This window comes from Capricornis sumatraensis, chromosome 16 (genome assembly GCF_032405125.1).
Source record: "Capricornis sumatraensis isolate serow.1 chromosome 16, serow.2, whole genome shotgun sequence".
Classification (NCBI taxonomy): domain Eukaryota; kingdom Metazoa; phylum Chordata; class Mammalia; order Artiodactyla; family Bovidae; genus Capricornis; species Capricornis sumatraensis.
In genome coordinates, this window is record NC_091084.1 from 82,433,163 (window position 1) to 82,454,217 (window position 21,055).

General features: G+C 38.7%; 1 protein-coding gene across 1 annotated transcript; it reads left to right on the plus strand.

Annotated features, from left to right (window-relative positions):
• The first annotated feature begins 3,983 nt into the window (after positions 1–3,983).
• On the plus strand, positions 3,984–4,925 carry LOC138092984 (olfactory receptor 5AN1-like). The gene has a single exon (XM_068989067.1). It carries the CDS (start codon positions 3,987–3,989, stop codon positions 4,923–4,925), a length of 939 nt encoding a protein of 312 aa, XP_068845168.1. The 5' UTR covers positions 3,984–3,986.
• Positions 4,926–21,055: the final 16,130 nt, after the last annotated feature.

Genomic DNA, 21,055 nt, shown 5'->3' on the forward strand with positions numbered 1-21,055 from the left:
GATTCTTCTGGTTCCATTCTTCTCTCTCAAGATTGCTTTGGCTATTCGAGGTTTTTTGTATTTCCATACAAATTGTGAAATTGTTTGTTCTAGTTCTGTGATAAATACTGTTGGTATCTTGATAGGGATTGCATTGAAGCTATAGATTGCTTTGGGTAGTATACTCATGTTCACTGTATTGATTCTTCCAATCAATGAACACGGTATATTTCTCCATCTATTAGTGCCTTCTTTTATTTCTTTCAGCAGTGTTTTATAGTTTTCTATATATAGGTCTTTTGTTTTTAGGTAGATATATTCTTAAGTATTTTATTCTTTTGGTTGCAATGGTGAATGGAATTGTTTCCTTAATTTCTCTATTTTTTCATTATTAGTGTATAGGAATGCAAGGGTTTTCTGTGTGTTGATGTTATATCCTGCAACTTTACTATATTCATTGATTAGCTCTAGTAATTTTCTAGTGGAGTCTTTAGGGGATTTCTATGTAGAGGATCATATCATCTGCAGTGAGAGTTTTACTTCTTCTTTTCCAATCTGGATTCCTTTTATTTCTTTTTCTGCTCTGATTGCTGTGGCCAAAACTTCCAAAATTATGTTGAATAGTAGTGGTGAAAGTGGGCACCATTGTCTTGTTCCTGACATTAGGGGAAATGCTTTTAATTTTTCACCATTGAAGATAATGTTTGCTGTGGGTTTGTCATATATAGCTTTTATTATGTTGAGGTATGTTCCTTCTTCCTGCTTTCTGGAGGGTTTTTATCATAAATGGATGTTGAATTTTGTCAAAGGCTTTCTCTGCATCTATTCAGATAATCATATGGTTTTTATTTTTCAATTTGTTAATGTGATGTATTACATTGATTGATTGGCAGATATTGAAGAATCTTTGCATCCCTGGGATAAAGCCCGCTTGATCATGATATATGAAATTTTTAATGTGTTGTTGGATTCTGATTGCTAGAATTTTGTTAAGGATTTTTGCATGTATGTTCATTGGTGATATTGGCCTGTAGTTTTCTTTTTTTGTGGCATCTTTCTCAGGTTTGGTATTAGGGTGATGGTAGCCTCATAGAATGAGTTTGGAAGTTTACCTTCCTCTGAAATTTTCTGGAAGAGTTTGAGTAAGGTAGGTGTTAGCTCTTCTCTAAATTTTTGGTAGAATTCAGCTGTGAAGCCATCTGGACCTGGGCTTTTGTTTGCTGGAAGATTTCTGATTACAGTTTCAATTTCCATGCTTGTGATGGGTCTGTTAAGATTTTCTTTCTTCCTGATTCAGTTTTGGAAAGTTGTACTTTTCTAAGAATTTGTCCATTTCTTCCAAGTTGTCCATCTTATTGGCATATAATTGCTGATAGTCTCTTATGATCCTTTGTATTTCTCTGTTGTCTGTTGTGATCTCTCCATTTTCATTTCTGATTTTATTGATTTGATTTTTCTCCTTTTGTTTCTTGATGAGTCTGGCTAATGGTTTGTAAGTTTTATTTATCCTCTCAAAGAACCAGCTTTTGGCTTTGTGGATTTTTGCTATGGTCTCTTTTGTTTCTTTTGCATTTATTTCTGCCCTAATTTTTAAGATTTCTTTCCTTCTACTAACCCTGGGGTTCTTAATTTCTTCCTTTTCTACTTGCTTTAGGTTTAGAGTTAGGTTATTTATTTGACTTTTTCTTGTTTCTTGAAGTATGTCTGTATTGCTATGAACTTGTCTGTAAAGCTTTTGATTTCTCCTTCATATTTGAATGAGATCCTTGCTGGGTACAGTAATCTTGGCTGTAGGTTATTTTCTTTCATCACTTCAAGTATGTCTTGCCATTCCCTCCTGGCCTGAAGAGTTTCTATTGAAAGATCAGCTGTTATCCTTATGGAAATCCCCTTGTGTGTAATTTGTTGTTTTTCCCTTGCTGCTTTTAATATTTGTTCTTTGTGTTTGATCTTTGTTAATTTGATTAATATGTGTCTTGGGGTGTTTCTCCTTGCGTTTATCCTGTTTGGGACTCTCCGGGTTTCTTGGACTTGCATGATTATTTCCTTCCCCATTTTATGGAAGTTTTCAACTATCATCTCAAGTATTTTCTCATGGTCTTTCTTTTTGTCTTCTTCTGGGACTCCTATAATTCAAATGTTGGGCATTTAATATTGTCCCAGAGGTCTCTGAGATTGTCCTCATTCTTTAAATTTGTTTTCCTTTTTCCTTTCTGAATCATTTATTTCTACCATTCTATCTTCCACCTCACTAATCCTATCTTCTGCCTCCATTATCCCACTGTTTGTTCTACTATTTGTTGCCTCCAGAGTGTTTCTGATCTCATTTATTGCATTATGCATTATATATTGACTCTTTTTTATTTCTTCTAGGTCCTTGTTAAACCTTTCTTGCATCTTCTCAATCCTTGTCTCCAGGCTATTTATCTGTGATTCCATTTTGTTTTCAAGTTTTGGGATCATTTTCACTATCATTATTTGGAATTCTTTATCAGGTATATTGCCTATCTCTTCCTCTTTTGTTTGGTTTGGTAGGCATTTCTCCTGTTCCTTTACCTGCTGGGTATTCCTCTGTCTCTTCATCTTGTTTATATTGCTGTGTTTGGGGCGGCCTTTCCGTATTCTGGCAGTTTATGGGGTTTTCTTTATTGTGGAGTTTCCTCGCTGTGGGTGAGGTTGTATGTGTGGCTTGTCAAGGTTTCCTGGCTAGGGAAGCTTGTGTTGGTGTTCTGGTGGGTGGAGCCGGATTTCTTCTCTCTGGAGAGCATGAGGTGTCCAGTAATGAGTTATGAGATGTCAGTGGGTTTCAAGTGACTTTGGGCAGCTTGTATATTGAAGCTCAGGGCTCTGTTCCTGTGTTGCTGGAGAATTTGCATGGTATGTCTTGTTTTGGAACTTGTTGGCCCTGGGGAGGGGCTTGGTTTCAGTGTTGGTAGGAGGCATTTGATGAGCTCCTGTCAATTAATGTTCCCTGGAGTTAGGAGTTCTCTGGTGTTCTCAGGATTTGGACTTAAGCCTCCTGCTTCTGGTTTTCAGTCTTATTTTTACAGTAGCCCCAAGACTTCTCCATCTATACAGCACCATTGATAAATCATCTGGGTTGCCTCTGTGTGGCCCACTAGCCCCTCTGCATTTGGGTTGCAGGAAAACAGACGACCGTCGCGTCTCCATCTGGGGCACCCTTGGCATGCCTCCCCCAATCCCGGGGGCTGCACTAGCTCCATAAACAAGGTAATTTTTTACGGGCAAAGAAAAAATTTTTGAAAACTCATTTCAGTGACCATCATGGGAAGAAGGGCTAGTTCAAATTTATCCTGAAATGATGCTGCTTATCCTTTTATTATTACAAAGCAACAGTCACGTATATTAAATCATCAGAGGCCTTTAAAACTCCTGTTGCTTTAACCAAAGGTCTCTTCATTATACACAAGCACAGAATTTCAATTGCTTTGGCAGAGATAGACATTGCTTTATTTCAAAGTTTCAGTCAATTTTAGTAATATACCTTTTAATTTTTGTGCGACCTCATAAAATAAGTTGCCTTCCCTCTTGACTCAGCTGGTAAAGAATCTGCCTGCAATTCTGCAACTGCAGAGACACCAGTTTAATTCCTGGGTTGGAAAAATCTGCTGGAGAAATGATAGGCTACCCAATCCAGTCTTCTTGGGCTTCCCTGGTGGCTCAGCTGGTAAAGAATCTGCTTGCAATGCAGGAGACCTGGGTTCGATCCAAGGGTTGGGAAGACCCCCTAGAGAAGGGAAAGGCTACCTACTTCAGCATTCTGGCCTGGAGAACTCCATGGACTCTGTATTCCATGGAACATTGAGAAGGCACTTCTTGACCATTCAAGATGAAAAGCTGGGGTCTGTCAATAGGACAGTGGAGCATTTCCACATTTCCAGTGCTGAATAGGGGAAAATATGGTGTCTAAGAGACTTGTAATGCTGTCATTTCATGAGTAGGCAATGTATTCTCTTGACTCTTCTTTTTTTAGGAGCATCAAGCCAATGATTGGAGGAGGAAATATCACAGAGATCACTGAATTTATCCTTTTGGGATTCTCAGATTTCCCCAGAATCATAGTAGTGCTCTTTGTCGTATTCCTGGTGATATACATTTTGACTCTGACTTGGAACCTGTCGCTCCTCATCTTAATAAGAATGGACTCCCACCTCCACACCCCCATGTACTTCTTTCTCAGTAACCTGTCCTTCATGGACATCTGCTACGTGACCTCCACAGCCCCCAAGATGCTCTACGACTTCTTCCAGGAGCGGCAAACTATCACCTTAGTGGGTTGTGCTGCTCAGTACTTCGTGTTCTCCACCATGGGGCTGAGCGAGTCTTGCCTCATGACCGCCATGGCTTATGACCGATATGCCGCCATTTGTAACCCGCTCCTCTATTCGTCAGTCATGTCGCCCGCTCTCTGCGGTCGGATGGTGCTGGGATCCTACTTGGCTGGACTCTCTGCTTCTATATCCCAATTGTGTTTCATGCTCCAGCTCCAGTTCTGTGGGCCTAATGTCATCAACCACTTCTTCTGTGACCTGCCCCAGCTGTTAGTTCTCTCCTGCACTGACACATTCTCTGTACAACTCTTTACCGCTTTATTGACAATGATCTTTGGCATAATAAATGTTTCCATTATCATGATATCCTATGTCTCCATTGTCATCTCCATCATGAAGATCACAACAGCAAGAGGCAGGTCCAAGGCTTTCAACACCTGTGCTTCCCACCTGACAGCAGTCACTCTCTTCTATACCTCAGGTATGTTTGTCTATTTGAGTTCCAGCACTGGTGGTTCCTCCAGCTTTGACAGATTTGCATCAGTCTTCTATACAGTGGTGATTCCCATGTTGAATCCTTTGATTTACAGTCTGAGGAACAAAGAAATCAAAGATGCCTTGAAGAGGTTGCAAAAGAAGAGACGGTGTTGCTGAGGCCACAGACTGAGATTTCTGACAGATTTGTCTTGTTAGAATGACCTACCTTAACCCTCAATAATATTTATATGAATGGACTACAACAAAGTTCATTCTGCCTTTCACAAAGAAGACTTAATTTGACCCAGATAATATGCCAAAATGGGCCTACAACAGAATCAAACTACACAAACACAATATCTTTAAGTCCTAGAGACCCATTGTTTTTATCCTCCATGTGGAGTGGCCTCATTACTTAAAAATCTATTAAAAATTATTCATGTAAATCAAGATTTAGAACCTGTTGCTTCGTTTCTACTTCTGAGATGGAACCTGTTCCATCTCAGCTTTCAAACCCTGAAAGAGAGACACCTGAAGCCCCAGGAGTGCATAAAATTTGTCCCCCAAATATGCTGATGCAGCATAATCCAGACATGGTAGTCATCAATGTCCATTCTGTGTTTCTGCCCGGTATGAGAATGAACACACAAAAAGGGTGTGTCTTTGGACAGAAACAAGGTATACAATTGGCCTAGTTGTGCCTTCCCAGAAGACTAGTCTGATACAGCTAATGTTTGAGTATTACCTCTTTCAGCGCTTTTTTCCAATAAGTTATTGATCACATTCTAGTTCCACAGTTGTAGTCTAAATAGGAGGATGACATGATTTGAACAATAAAGAGAGGTGGAATGAAGTGTGTGGCCCCTTCAGGGCTGTTAACTTATGATTCTGATGCTGTAACATTTTGCATCTAGCGTTCAGTGGGAATTTTTGACGGGGATGATATTCAAAATCCATGTCACAGTCAGTAGCAGTTTCTGATATTGTGAAGTCAAGCTCCTCTTTCCCTACCTCAGTAAGTCTGGAAAATTTACCCCTGGTTGACATAGGTAGTGGGATCATACTGTCAAAATAATTCCTGCTCTTTCAAGCATCTGAACATATGTGACGTGATGGGAATTGTGTGAGAATTCATGGCAATAATAAAGTCACCAAATATTCCATGTTGCAGAGTAAGGGCCAATATGGAAACACCAATATACATTCCTTTCTATTGTCTGTGTTCAACATGTCATGTCTGAGAAATTTATGGTTGTATGCAGGCAATATAATCACCGAGATGGAATGGCTAGAAGTACTTTAATGCTGATATTTTCCTGGACACCTAAACCCTCAAGGGGCAAGAAAGGAAATAGTTTGTGGGATAAGCAGGGTTATCAGCTCTAGCCAATTTTCATCTTCAGAAGCAGGATGTAAATTTGTGGTCCCATGGTCTGGTTAAAAAGAAAAACAAGGTGCTATCCTGACTGTTGAGTTTCCAGATCTCCCAGACTTTAAGAAACTAATTAAATTGTATCATTAATTTATATTTTATCCTTAGAGAGTCATTGGATTCTTTTGTTGATGTTGTTGTTTGTTTTCTTTTGAATTTATTTATTTTAACTGGAGGCCAATTACTTTTCAATATTGTAGTGGTTTTGCCATACACTGACTTGAGTCAGCCACGGGTGTACATGTATCCCCATCCTGAACCCCCCTCCCACCTCCCTTCCCTCCCCATCCCTCAGGGTCATCCCGGTGCACCAGCCCTGAGCATCTTCTCTCATGCATCGAACCTGGACTGACGATCTGTTTCACATAGTCATTGGATTCTTAATGCTGTTTTAGGGTGTCAATGCCAATGGTCCCATGAATTATCCTACTTAATAAACAACTGTAAGTGAAGAAGTATTTGAAGCCCTTGTACAATTTTCCACTAGTTCACACATGAATATGACTGAGAGAATGAGAACTGTTGAACGTTTGCTAGAGTAGAATTAGGGCTACCCCATGCCAAAGAAATAGTGCAGTATAAATAAAGGATATGTGCCCACTTCACCCCCATCCAAACATAGGAACATTTTCTTAATCATTGCTCTTTAAAAATGTGTAAGAGTGTATGCAAAATCTGTTTCTAACAGTCTCTGAAGTCTTCAGTAGAAGAAAGACACCTGCTGCTGCTGCTGCTGCTGCTAAGTCACTTCAGTCGTGTCCGACTCTGTGTGAACCCATAGATGGCAGCCCAGCAGGCTCCTCCGCCCCTGGGATTCTCCAGGCAACAACACTGGAGTGGGTTGCCGTTTCCTTCTCCAATGCATGAAAGTGAAAAGTGAAAGTTTAGTCGCTCAGTCATGTCCGACTCTTAGCAATCCCATGGACTGCAGCCTACCAGGTTCCTTTGTCCATTTTCCAGGCAAGAGTACAGAAGTGAGGTGCCATTGCCTTCTCTGAAGACACCTGCTACATGCTACATGTTGACAATACAGTGTGGATTATAGTGACTATGCTGTGCATCAGACCTCCAGAACTTATTCACCCTCCAATTGTAAGTCTGTGCCCTCTTCAATTCCCCTGCTCCTCTCAAAGCTGAACATTTTTCTCTTGTTTCTATTCACCTTGTCTTCATCATCGAATCATCTGTTGATGGACACTTAGCTTGTTTCCATATTTTGGCTTTGTGATTAATGTGGCAATAAATATGGAAGCACATATTTTGATATCCTATTTTTATTTCCATTGGACATATACCCATAACTGGGATTGCTGGACCATATGGTAGATCTATTCTTAATTTTTGAGGACTCTCCATAATGTTTTCTGTAGCAGCTGAGCCCATTTGTGTATCCCCACCCACAGTGTACAAGCATTCTCTTCTCGCCACATCCTTACCAACACCTGTGCTCTCCCTTTCTCTCTGACTGCCATTCTAACAGTTGTGAAGTGAGGTATCATTGTGGCTTTAATTTACATTTCCCTGATGGATAGTGATTTGAATACAAAGAGAACCAAACTGAGTATATCACAAATATAATGTCAAAAGGTAAAGAGAAGGAAATAATCTTAAAAGCTGCAAGAAAAAAGCAACTTGTTACACACAAGAGAACTTCCTTAAGGCTATCAGGAGCTTTTTCACTACAATGTTTCAGCTCAAAGGCAGTGGCACTATATACTCAAAGTGCTGAAAGAAAACTTCCCAACCAACAGTGGTCTATCTGGGTAAGTTGTCCTTCAGGATTGAAGGAATGATAGGTAGTTTTTCAGAAAAATGAATCTGATGATTTTACACTAGATTGACTTTACAACAAATGTTAAAGGCACTTTTTCAAGCAGAAACAAAAGTCACTAATTAGCAATGCAAAACATGTAAAAATATAAATCTCTCTGGTAGGAATCACTAATGTTGAATTCTGAATATGCTAGAGTAGCCATGCTGGTATGTCACTTATAAATCTGGTGTGAAGATTAAAACTCAGAAGAGGTAAACATAACTAACACTCCAAAAATTTGTTAATGGATATACAGGATAAAATAGTGTAAATTATTACATCAGAAAAGTAAAATGTGAGAGAGAAGGTAAAAATGGTTCTTGCATGTGTTTGAATATTAAGTTGTTTTCATGTTAAAACAGACTGTTTTAGGATAAGATCTTTAATATAAGCCTCATGGGTAATACAAAGCCAATCTATAGTAAATTCACAAAAGATAAAGAGAAATGAATCTAAGCATACCACTACACAAAATCATCAAATTATAAAGAAAGCAGAAGAAGAAGAAAGAAAGGAATTACAAAACAGTCAGAAAAATAAACAAAATGGCAATAGTAAATTCACATCTGTCAATAATAATTTTTTTAATTTTTATTTTTACTTTATTTTGCTTTACAATACTGTATTGGTTTTGCCATACATTGACATGAATTCACCATGGGTGTACATGAATTCCCAAACATGAACCCCCCTCCCACCTTCCACCCCATATCATCTCTCTGGATCATCCCCATGCACCAGCCCCAAGCATCCTGTATCATGCATTGAACATAGGCTGGCGATTCATTTCTTACATGATAGTGTACATGTTTCAATGCCATTCTCCCAAATCATCCCACCCTCTCCCTCTCCCTCAGAGTCCAAAACTCCACTCTACACATCTGTGTCTCTTTTGCTGTCTCCCATACAGGGTCATCATTACCATCTTTCTAAATTCCATATATATGTGTTAGTAGACTGTATTGGTGTTTTTCTTTCTGGCTTACTTCACTCTGTATAATCGGCTCCAGTTTCATCCACCTCATTAGAATGGATTCAAATGTATTCTCTTTAATGGCTGAGTAATACTCCATTGTGTATATGTACCACAGTTTTCTTATCCATTCATCTGCTAATGGACATCTAGGTTGCTTCCATATCCTGGCCATTATAAACAGTACTGCGATGAACATTGGGGTACATGTGTCTCTTTCAATTCTGATTTCGTTGGTGTGTGTGCCCAGCAGTGGAATTGCTGGGTCATAAGGCAGTTCTATTTCCAGTTTTTTAAGGAATCTCCACACTGTTCTCCATAGTGGCTGTACTAGTTTGCATTCCCACCAACAGTGTAAGAGGGTTCCCTTTTCTCCACACCCTCTCCAGCATTTATTGCTTGCAGACTTTTGGATTGCAGCCATTCTGACTGGTGTGAAGTGGTACCTCATTTGTGGTCTTGATTTGCCTTTCTCTGATAATGAGTGATATTGAACATCGTTTCATGTGTTTGTTAGCCATCCGTATGTCTTCTTTGGAGAAATATCTGTTTAGTTCTTTGGCCCATTTTTTTATTTAGTGGTTTATTTTTCTGGTATCGAGCTGCATAAGTTGCTTGTATATTTTTGAGATTAGTTGTTTGTCAGTTGCTTCATTTGCTATTATTTTCTCCCATTCAGAAGGCTGTCTTTTCACCTTGCTTATAGTTTCCTTTGTTGTGCAGAAGCTTTTAATTTTAACTAGATCCCATTTGTTTATTTTTGCTTTTATTTCCAATATTCTGGGAGGTGGATCATAGAGGATCATGCTGTGATGTATGTCGGAGAGTGTTTTGCCTATGTTCTCCTCTAGGAGTTTTATAGTTTCTGGTCTTACATTTAGATCTTTAATCCATTTTGAGTTTATTTTTGTGTGTGGTGTTAGAAAGTGATCTAGTTTCATTCTTTTACAAGTGGTTGACCAGTTTTCTCAGCACCACTTGTTAAAGAGATTGTCTTTAATACACTGTATATTCTTGCCTCCTTTGTCAAAGATAAGGTGTCCATAGGTGTGTGGATTTACCTCTGGGCTTTCTATTTTGTTCCATTGATCTATATGTCTGTCTTTGTGCCAGTACCATACTGTCTTGATGACTGTGGCTTTGTAGTAGAGCCTGAAGTCAGGCAAGTTGATTCCTCCAGTTCCATTCTTCTTTCTCAAGATGCTTTGGCTATTCGAGGTTTTTTGTATTTCCATACAAATTGTGAAATTATTTGTTCTAGTTCTGTGAAAAATACCACTGGTAGATAAATAGGGATTGCATTGAATCTGTAGATTGCTTTGGGTAGTATACTCATTTTCACTATATTGATTCTTCTGATCCATGAACATGGTATATTTCTCCAACTATTAGTGTCCTCTTTGATTTCTTTCATCAGTGTTTTATAGTTTTCTATATATAGGTCTTCAGTTTCTTTAGGTAGATATATTCCTAAGTATTTTATTCTTTTCATTGCAATGGTGAATGGAATTGTTTCCTTAATTTCTTTTTCTACTTTCTCATTATTAGTGTATAGGAATGCAAGGGATTTCTGCGTGTTGATTTTATATCACGCAAATTTACTATATTCATTGATTAGCTCTAGTAATTTTCTGGTGGAGTCTTTAGGGTTTTCTGTGTAGAGGATCATGTCATCTGCAAACAGTGAGAGTTTTACTTCTTTTCCAATTTGAATTTCTTTTATTTCTCTTTCTGCTCTGATTGCTGTGGCCAAAACTTCCAGAACTATGTTGAATAGTAGTGGTGAAAGTAGGCACCCTCGTCTTGTTCCTGATTTTAGGGGAAATGTTTTCAATTTTTCACCATTGAGGATAATGTTTGCTGTGGGTTTGTCATATATACCTTTTATTATGTTGAGGTATGTTCCTTCTATTCCTGCATTCTGGAGAGTTTTTATCATAAATGGATGTTGAATTTTGTCAAAGGCTTTCTCTGCATCTATTCAGATAGTCATATGGCTTTATTTTTCAATTTGTTAATGTGGTGAATTACATTGATTGATTTGCAGATATTGAAGAATCCTTGCATCCCTGGGATAAAGCCCACTTGGTCATGGTGTATGATCTTTTAATGTGTTGTTGGATTCTGATTGCTAGAATTTTGTTGAGGATTTTTGCAGCTATGTTCATCAGTGATATTGGCCTGTAGTTTTCTTTTTGTGTGTGTGTGTGTGGCATCTTTGTCAGGTTTTGGTATTAGGGTGATGGTGGCCTCATAGAATGAGTTTGGAAGTTTACCTTCCTCTGAAATTTTCTGGTAGAGTTTGAGTAGGATAAGTGTTAGCTCTTCTCTAAATTTTTGGTAGAATTCAGCTGTGAAGCCATCTGGACCTGGGCTTTTGTTTGCTGAAAGATTTCTGATTACAGTTTCAATTTCCATGCTTGTGATGGGTCTGTTAAGATTTTCTATTTCTTCCTGATTCAGTTTTGGAAAGTTGTACTTTCCCAAGAATTTGTCCATTTCTTCCAAGTTGTCCATTTTATTGGCATATAACTGCTGATAGTAGTCTCTTATGATCCTTTGTATTTCTGTGTTGTCTGTTGTGATCTCTCCATTTTCATTTCTAATTTTATTGATTTGAGTTTTATTCTTTTTGTTTCTTGATGAGTCTGGCTAATGGTTTGTCAATTTTATTTATCCTTTCAAAGAACCAGCTTTTGGCTTTGTGGATTTTTGCTATGGTCTCTTTTGTTTCTTTTGCATTTATTTCTGCCCTAATTTTCAAGATTTCTTTCCTTGTACTAACTCTGAGGTTCTCCAATTCTTCCTTTTCTAGTTGCTTTAGGTGTAGGGTTAGGTTATTTATTTGACTTTTTTCTTGTTTCTTGAGGTATGCCTGTAGTGCTATGAACTTTCCTCTTAGCACTGCTTTTATACTGTCCCACAGGTTTTGGGTTGCTGTGTTTTCATTTTCACTCGTTTCTATGCATATTTTAATTTCTTTTTTGATTTCTTCTGTGATTTGTTAGTTATTCAGAAGCATGTTGTTCAGCCTCCATATGTTGGAATTTTTAATAGTTTTTCTCCTGTAATTGAGATCTAATATTAATGCATTATGGTCAGAAAAGATGCTTGGAATGATTTCGATTTTTTTGAATTTATCAAGGTTTGATTTATGGCCCAGGATGTGATCTATCCTGGACAAGGTTCCGTGAGCACTTGAGAAAAAGGTGAAATTCATTGTTTTGGGGTGAAATGTCCTATAGATATCAATTAGGTCTAACTGGTCTATTTAAAGTTTGCGTTTGTTTGTTGATTTTCTGTTTAATTGATCTGTCCATAGGTGTGAGTGGGGTATTAAAGTCTCCCACTATTATTGTGTTATTGTTAATTTCCCCTTTCATGCTTGTTAGCATTTGTCTTACATATTGCAGTGCTCCTATGTTGGGTGCATATATATTTATAGTTGTTATATCTTCTTCTTGGATTGATCCTTTGATCATTAGGTAGTGTCCTTCTTTGTCTCTTTTCACAGCCTTTGTTTTAAAGTCTATTTTATTTAATGTGAGTATAGCTACTCCTGCTTTCTTTTAGTCTCTATTTGCATGGAATATCTTTTTCCAGCCCTTCACTTTCAGTCTGTATGTGTCCCTTGTTTTGAGGTGGGTCCCCTGTAGACAACATATATACGGGTCTTGTTTTTGTATCCATTCAGCCAGTCTTTGTCTTTTGGTTGGGGCATTCAAACCATTTACGTTTAAGGTAATTATTGATAAGAATGATCCCATTGCCATTTACTTTATTGTTTGGGGTTCAGGTTTATACACCCTTTTTGTGTTTCCGGTCTAGAGAAGATCCTTTAGCATTTGTTGGAGAGCTGGTTTGGTGGTGCTGAATTCTCTCAGCTTTTGCTTGTCTGTAAAGCTTTTGATTTCTCCTTCGTATTTGAATGAGATCCTTGCTGGGTACAGTAATCTGGGCTGTAGGTTATTGTCTTTCATCACTTTAAGTATGTCTTGCCATTCCCTCCTGGCCTGAAGCATTTCTATTGAAAGATCAGCTGTTATCCTTATGGGAATCCCCTTGTGTGTTATTTTTCCCTTGCTGCTTTTAATATTTGTTCTTTGTGTTTGATCTTTGTTAATTTGATTAATATGTGTCTTGGGGTGTTTTGCCTTGCATTTATCCTGTTTGGAACTCTCTGGGTTTCTTGGACTTGGGTGATTATTTACTTCCCCATTTTAGGGAAGTTTTTAACTATTATCTCCTCAAGTATTTTCTCATGGTCTTTCTTTTTGTCTTCTTCTTCTGGGACTCCTATAATTAGAATGTTGAAGTGTTTCATGTTGTCCTGGAGGTCTCTGAGATTGTCCTCATTTCTTTTAATTCGTTTTTCTTTTTTCCTCTCTGATTCATTTATTTCTACCATTCTATCTTCTATTTCACTAATCCTATCTTCTGCCTCCATTATTCTACTATTTGTTGCCTCCAGAGTGTTTCTGATCTCATTTATTGCATTATTCATTATATATTGATTCTTTTTTATTTCTTCTAGGTCCTTGTTAAACCTTTCTTGCATCTTCTCCAGGCTATTTATCTGTGATCCCATTTTGTTTTCAAGATTTGGGATCATTTTCACTATCATTATTCAGAATTCTTTATCAGGTAGATTCCCTATCTCTTCCTCTTTTGTTTGGTTTGGTGGGCATTTCTCCTGTTGCTTTACCTGCAGGATATTCCTCTGTCTCCTCATCTTTGTTATATTGCTGCATTTGGGGTGGCCTTTTTATATTCTGGGAATTTGTGGAGTTCTATTTATTATGAAGTTTCCTCACTGTGGGTGGGGTTGTATCAGTGGCTTGTCAAGGTTTCTTGGTTAGGGAAGCTTGGAGTTCTGGTGGGTGGAGCTGGATTTCTTATTTCTGGAGTGCAATGGAGTAACCTGTAATGGGTTATGAGATGTCAATGGTTTTGGAGTAACTTTGAGCTGCCTTTATATTGAAGCTCAGGGGTGTGTTCCTGTGTTGCTGGAGAATTTTCATGGTATGTCTTGCTCTGGAACTTGTTGGCCCTTGGGTGGAGCTTGGTTTCAGTGTAGGTATGGAGGCATTTGATGAGCTCCTATTGATTAATGTTCCCTGGATTCAGGAGTTCTTTGATGTTCTCAAGATTTGGACTTAAGCCTCCTGCTTCTGGTTTTCAGTTTTATTTTTACAGTAGCCTCAAGACTTCTCCATCTATACAGCACCAATGATAAAACATCTAGGTTAAAGATGAAAAGTTTCTCCACATTGAGGGACACCCAGAGAGGTTCACTGAGTTACATGGAGAAGAGAAGAGGGGGAGAGGGTAGTTAGAGGTGACTGGAATGAGATGAGGTGGGATCAAAAGAGGAGAGAGCAAGCTAGCCAGTAATCACTTCCTTATGTGTGCTTCACAGTCTGGACTGCTCAGAGGTATTCACGGAGTTATACAGGGAAGAGGAGAGGGGGGAAGTAGACAGAGGTGGCCAGGAGGGTAAAAGAGGGAAATGAGAAGGAGAGAGACAAATCCAGCCAGTAACCAGTTCCTTAAGTGTTCTCCACCATCTGGAACACAGAGATTCACAGAGTTGGGTAGAGAAGAGAAGGGGGAGGGAGGAGACAGAGGCAACCTGGTGGAGAAAAAGGAGAGTCCAAAGGAGAAGAGAGTGGTCAAGCCAGTAATCTCGCTCTCAGGTAAAATTGGGTAGTGAAGTTTGGGTTTTTAAATGTACAAAATTGATAACAAATACCAAAAGGCAATGATTAAAAATCTAGAGTAGAGGCTGGATTTTCAAAAATACAATATTAAAGAAAAGAAGAAGAAGAAAAACAAAACAAAGCCACAAGAATTATAAAAAAACAACAACAACAACCACACAAAGACAATATACAGCATTTGCTTTAAAAAATAAGGTCTTTTTTTTTAAGTAATAGTAGGTTATAAAAATAAAAATCAAAGGCGAAATAGAGGGCTTAACAATTTTAAAAAGTTAAAAAAAGAAGGAGAAAAAGAAAAGAAGAAAAAACAACCACACAACAACATCAACAAAAAAAGAAAAAAAAAAAAGAATGGTCGTTAAAATAGTAAAGATATATCTGGCCCTTTCTCTGGTGTTGTGGGCAGTGTGGAGTCACTTCCAAGGCAGTTCCCTCTGTTTAACTTCTTCTGTTTGCTGGTCTCTTCAGTGTCTGATTTCCGTCCTGACACGGGGGAGGGGAGGGGGCAAGGGGCGGTGGTGGACACTTGTTTTTTGTTTTTTTTTTTAGGCCCACTTGTTCAGTCACGCTGTGGGGAGGGAGGGATGCTGCAAACAAATAACACTGGCATGTGCACGCAGTGTCTCAGCCCCGCTGGGCCTGCCCGTGCTCATGGCGCACACCACTCAGGCTCTACGTTGCGCTGCCAGGAACCGTCTGAGGCTGGCCCTAGGCTGCATGCTCTACCCCAGTCTAAGCTGCTCAGGTTCGGTGCTCAGGTAGCCCTCAGAGGTGCAGATTAGGTTGGGTCTGCATTTTGTGCCCTTCCCAGGTCCAAGTAGCTCAGGTGTTTGGCGACCACGGTCGCTGCAACTTATCGCCTTTCCCGTCTCTGCTGCTCAGTTTTCTGGGTGTACCGCTGGCGCCCCTTGTGAGGCAGATGGTGACTGTCCAGAACCCCCAGAAGTCTTAGCAAAGAAGCCTGCTTGCAGTTTGGTAGGTAATGTCTCTGTTGGGCTGCAATTGCCCCCTTTCAGCCCTTACAGCTCTGGATGCCTGTCACCGGCGGGGGATGGTCTGCAGCCGGCTATTTCTGTTCCATCCATTGTTCTGTGCGCAGTCCTGGCAGTGTCTTATGTTCAAGCTTTTCGTGTGGTAGCTATCACACAGTCTGGTTTGCTAGCCAAAGCTAGTTCATTCTGGTTACGTGTGGGGCGTTCCTGCCTGATTCTTAAAAAGCATTGCAGCCCGCGCCCCCTGCGCCTCCCTGCCCTGCCCCCACTTGCTAGTGGTGGATGCAGGCATCTGCACTGCTTTTCCACTGGGGGAGTACTGTTGGCTTGTCATCTGTTGGTTTTAAATATTTATTTATTTTTCCTTCCTGTTATGTTGCCCTCTGTGCTTCCAAGTCTCACCACAGACTCAGCAGGGAGAGTGTTTCCTGGTGTTTGGAAACCTCTCTTCTTAAGATTCCTTTCCCGGGATGGGATTCCCTTCCCGAGACAGAGCTCCCTCTCTACCTCCTTTGTCTACTTTTTCGTCTTTTATATTTTTTCCTACATGTTTTTGAAGACAACGATCTGCTTTTCTGGGTGCCTGATGTCCTCTGCCAGCATTCAGAAGTTGTTTTGCGGAGTTTGCTCAGCATAGAATTCTTCTTTTGAGGAATTTGTGAGGGAGAAAGTGGTCTCCCCATCCTATTCCTCCACCATCTTAGGACCATCAATAATAATTTAAATATAAATGCTAAATTCTCCAATCAAACACAATGAGTGGTGAAAGGTAAAAGTTGAGCCCAGCTATATGTACCTACAAGAGACTCACTACAGCTTTAAGAACTCAAATAAATTGAAATAGACTGAAAGGAAAGGGATGGAAAAAGTAATTCCATGTAAGTAAAAACCAAAATAGAGCAAGGTTAAGCTATACCTATCAGAAAAATTAGACTTTAACAAAAAAGAATTATAAGAGGCAAAGAAAGTCATTATACAATGGTAAAGTATCACTCCCACAAAGGGGTATAGCATTTGTAAATGTATATAAACTCAGCATAGAACATGTAAATATACAATAAAATGTTAACAGACTTGAAGGAAGAAGCAGATAGCATTACAATCATAGTAAGGAAATTCAATATCCCACTTTTAACAATGGATAGATCTTCCAGACAAAATCAATAATGAAACATTGGGATTAAGCTGCATATTAAAACACAGATGTTTAAGTGACACAGAACATACGCACAAAGGAAGTAAAACACACTCTCTTTGCAAATGCATATAAATCATCCTCTAAGATAGAGCATGTGTTAGGCCACAAAACAAGTCTCCAGAAATATAAGAAGATTGAAATGATATCAAACATCTTTTCCAGACACAAATGTGTAAAATTAGAAATTAAATACAAAAGGAATACTGGAAAATTTGCAAATATGAGGAGGTTAAACAACATGCTACTGAACATCATGGGTCATGGAAGAAATCAAATTCAAAATTTAAAATATTTGGGACACTCTTGGTGGTCCAGTGGTTAAGAATCTGCCTTGCAATGCAGGGGACATGAGTCTGATCCCTGGTTAAGGACCTAAGATCTCACATGCCGCAGAACAACTAAGCCTGCACACTCCAATGACTGAGCTCACACTCCACAGCTAGGGAGTCCGTGCAGCATAACGAAAGACCCCATATACTTCAAAAAAAAAAACCTGGTGCAGCCAAATAAACAAATAAAGGAATATTTTTAAAAATGTCTTGCGACAAAGGAAGTAGAAATACAACATATAATTTATGAAATGTAGCAAAATCAGTTTTAAGAGGGAAATTCATAGCAATGAATGACTGCATAAATAAAGAGATTTTCCAAAGTGACTGTATCAATGTACATTTCCATGACCCCAGAGAGCAAGCACTTGGAGGCTTTGACCCCTGGTTATCTTCCCTCCCACCCAACTCTGCCCTGAGTAACTCATTTAAGAGGATATTCAATCTGGGCATCTCTCTGTTAACATTGCTATCTGCTTCTTCCTTCAAGTCTGTTAACATTTTATTGTATATTTACATGTACTATGCCGAGTTTATATACATTTACAAATGCTATACCCCTTTGTGGGAATGATACTTTACCATTGTTTAATGACTTTCTTTGCCTCTTATAATACTTTTTTGTTAAAGTCTAATTTTTCTGATAGGTATAGCTTAACCTTGCTCTATTTTGGTTTTTACTTACATGGAATTACTTTTCCATCCCTTTCCTTTCAATCTATTTCAATTTCTTTGAGTTCTTAAAGCTGTAGTGAGTCTCTTGTAGCTCAATCGGTAAAGAATCTGTCTGGAATGCGGGAGACCCCAGTTCGATTCCTGGGTTGGGAAGATGTGCTGGAGAAGGGATAGGCTACTCATTCCTGTATTCTTGGCCTTCCCTTGTAGCTTAGCTGATAAAGAATCTGTTCACAGTGTGGGAGACCTGGGCTTGATCCCTGGGTTGGAAAGATCCCCTGGAGAAGGGAACGGCCACCCACTCCAGTACTCTGGCCCGGAGAATTCCATAGGCTCTATAGTCCACAGGGTGGCAAAGAGTCAGATACACTGAGTCACTTTCACTTTCACTTTCACTTTCAATTTGGTAGTAGTTATATACCCTTGTGATAAAAACCAATGATTTAATGATTTAGACTGAACAGATTGTTAAGACGGATTTAAAAACATAAGGCAATCTTGATTCCAGCCTGTGTTTCATTCAGTATGGCATTTCCTGTGATTTACTCTGCATATAAATTAAATTAACAGGGTGACAATATACAGCCTTGACATACTCCTGCCTCCATTTTGAATCAGTCTGTTGTTTCATGCCTGGTTCTAACTGTTGCTTGTTGACCTGCATACCGGTTTCTCAGGACACAAGTAAGGTGGTCTGGTATTCCACCTCTTTAAGAATTTTCCACAGGTTGCTATGACCCACACAGTCAAAGCCTTTAGTGCAGTCAATGAAGCAGAAGGAGATGTTTTTCTGGAATTCCCTTGCTTTTTCTATGATTCAATGGATGTTTGCAATTTGATCTCTGATTTCTCTGCCCTTTCTAAATCCAGCTTGCACGTCTGGAAGTTCTAGGTTCACACACTACTGAATCCTAGCTTGAAGCATTTTGAGCATGACCTTGCTAGCATGTGAAATGAGTGCAATTGTGTGGTAGTTTGAACATTCTTTGGCATTGCCCTTCTTTGCGATGGGAATGAAAACTGACCTTTTCCAGTCCTGTGGCCACTGCTGAGTTTTCCATATTTGCTGGCATTTTGAGAAATGCAAATCAAAACTACAATGAGATATCACCTCACACTGCTAAGAATGGCCATCCTTAAAGTTTACAAACAATAAATGCTGGAGAGGGTGTGGAGAAAAGGAATGTTCTTGCACTGTTGGTGGAAATGTACATTGATACAGTCACTTTGGAAGATCTCTTTATTTATGCAGTCATTCATTGCTATGAATTTCCCTCTTAAAACTGATTTTGCTACATTTCATAAATTATATGTTGTATTTCTACTTCCTTTGTCGCAAGACATTTTTAAAAATATTCCTTTATTTGTTTATTTGGCTGCACCAGGTTTTTTTCTGAAGTATATGGGGTCTTTCGTTATGCTGCACGGACTCCCTAGCTGTGGAGTGTGAGCTCAGTCATTGGAGTGTGCAGGCTTAGTTGTTCTGCGGCATGTGGGATCTTAGGTCCTTAACCAGGGATCAGACTCATGTCCCCTGCATTGCAAGGCAGATTCTTAACCACTGGACCACCAAGAGTGTCCCAAATATTTTTAAACTTTGAATTTGATTTCTTCCATGACCCATGATGTTCAGTAGCATGTTGTTTAACCTCCTCATATTTGCAAATTTTCCAGTATTCTTTCTGTATTTAATTTCTAATTTTACACATTTGTGTCTGGAAAAGATGTTTGATATCATTTCAATCTTCTTATATTTCTGGAGACTTGTTTTGTGGCTTAACATATGCTCTATCTTAGAGGATGATTTATATGCATTTGCAAAGAGAGTGTGTTTTACTTCCTTTGTGTGTATGTTCTGTGTCACTTAAACATCTGTGTTTTAATATGCAGCTTAATCCCAATGTTTCATTATTGATATTTTGTCTGGAAGATCTATCCATTGTTAAAAGTGGGATATTGAATTTCCTTACTATGATTGTAATGCTGTCTGCTTCTTCCTTCAAGTCTGTTACTATTTTATTTGTATATTTACATGTACTATGCTGAGTTTATATACATTTACAAATGCTATACCCCTTTGTGGGAGTGATACCTTTATCATTGTATAATGACTTTCTTTACCTCTTATAATACTTTTTGTCTTAAAGTCTAAGTTTTATGAGATAAGTATAGCTTAACCCTGATCTATTTTGGTTTTTACTTACATGGAGTTACTTTTTCCATCCCTTTCCTTTCAATCTATTTCAATTTCTTTGAGTTCTTAAAGCTGTAGTGAGTCTCTTGTAGGTACATTTAGCTGGGCTCAACTTTTATATCTGTTCACTACTCATCGTCTTTGATTGGAGAATTTAGTATTTATATTTAAGTTATTATTGACAGATGTGAATTTCCTATTGCCATTTTGTTTTTTTCTTTTTTATGTTTTTATTTTTATTTTATTTTATTTATTTATTTTTAATTTTATTTTTTTTACCTTACAATACTGTATTTGTTTTGCCATACATTGACATGAATCCACCACAGGTGTACATGAGTTCCCAACCCTGAACCCCCCTCCCACCACCCTCCCCATGTCATCTCTCTGGGTCATCCCAGTGCACCAGCCCCAAGCATCCTATATCCTGTATCAAACATAGACTAGCAATTCGTTTCTTACATGATAGTATACATGTTTCAATGCCATTCTCCCAAATCATCCCACTCTCTCCCTCTCCCTCAGAGTCTAAAAGCCTGTTCTTTACATCTGTGTCTCTTTTGTTATCTAACATATAGGGTTATCATACCATCTTTCTAAATTCCATATATATGCGTTAGTATACTGTATTGGTGTTTTTCTTTCTGGCTTACTTCACTCTATATAATCGGCTCCAGTTTCATCCACCTCATTAGAACCGATTAAAATGTATTCTTTTCAATGGCTGAGTAATACTCCATTGTGTATATGTACCGCAGCTTTCTTATCCATTTGTCTGCTGATGGACATCTAGGTTGCTTCCATGTTCTGGCTATTATAAACAGTGCTGCGATGAACATTGGGGTACACGTGTCTCTTTCAATTCTGGTTTCCTCAGTATGTATGCTCAGGAGTGGGATTGCTGGGTCACAAGGCAGTTCTATTTTCAGTTTTTTAAGGAATCTCCACACTGTTCTCCATAGTGGCTGTACTAGTTCACAT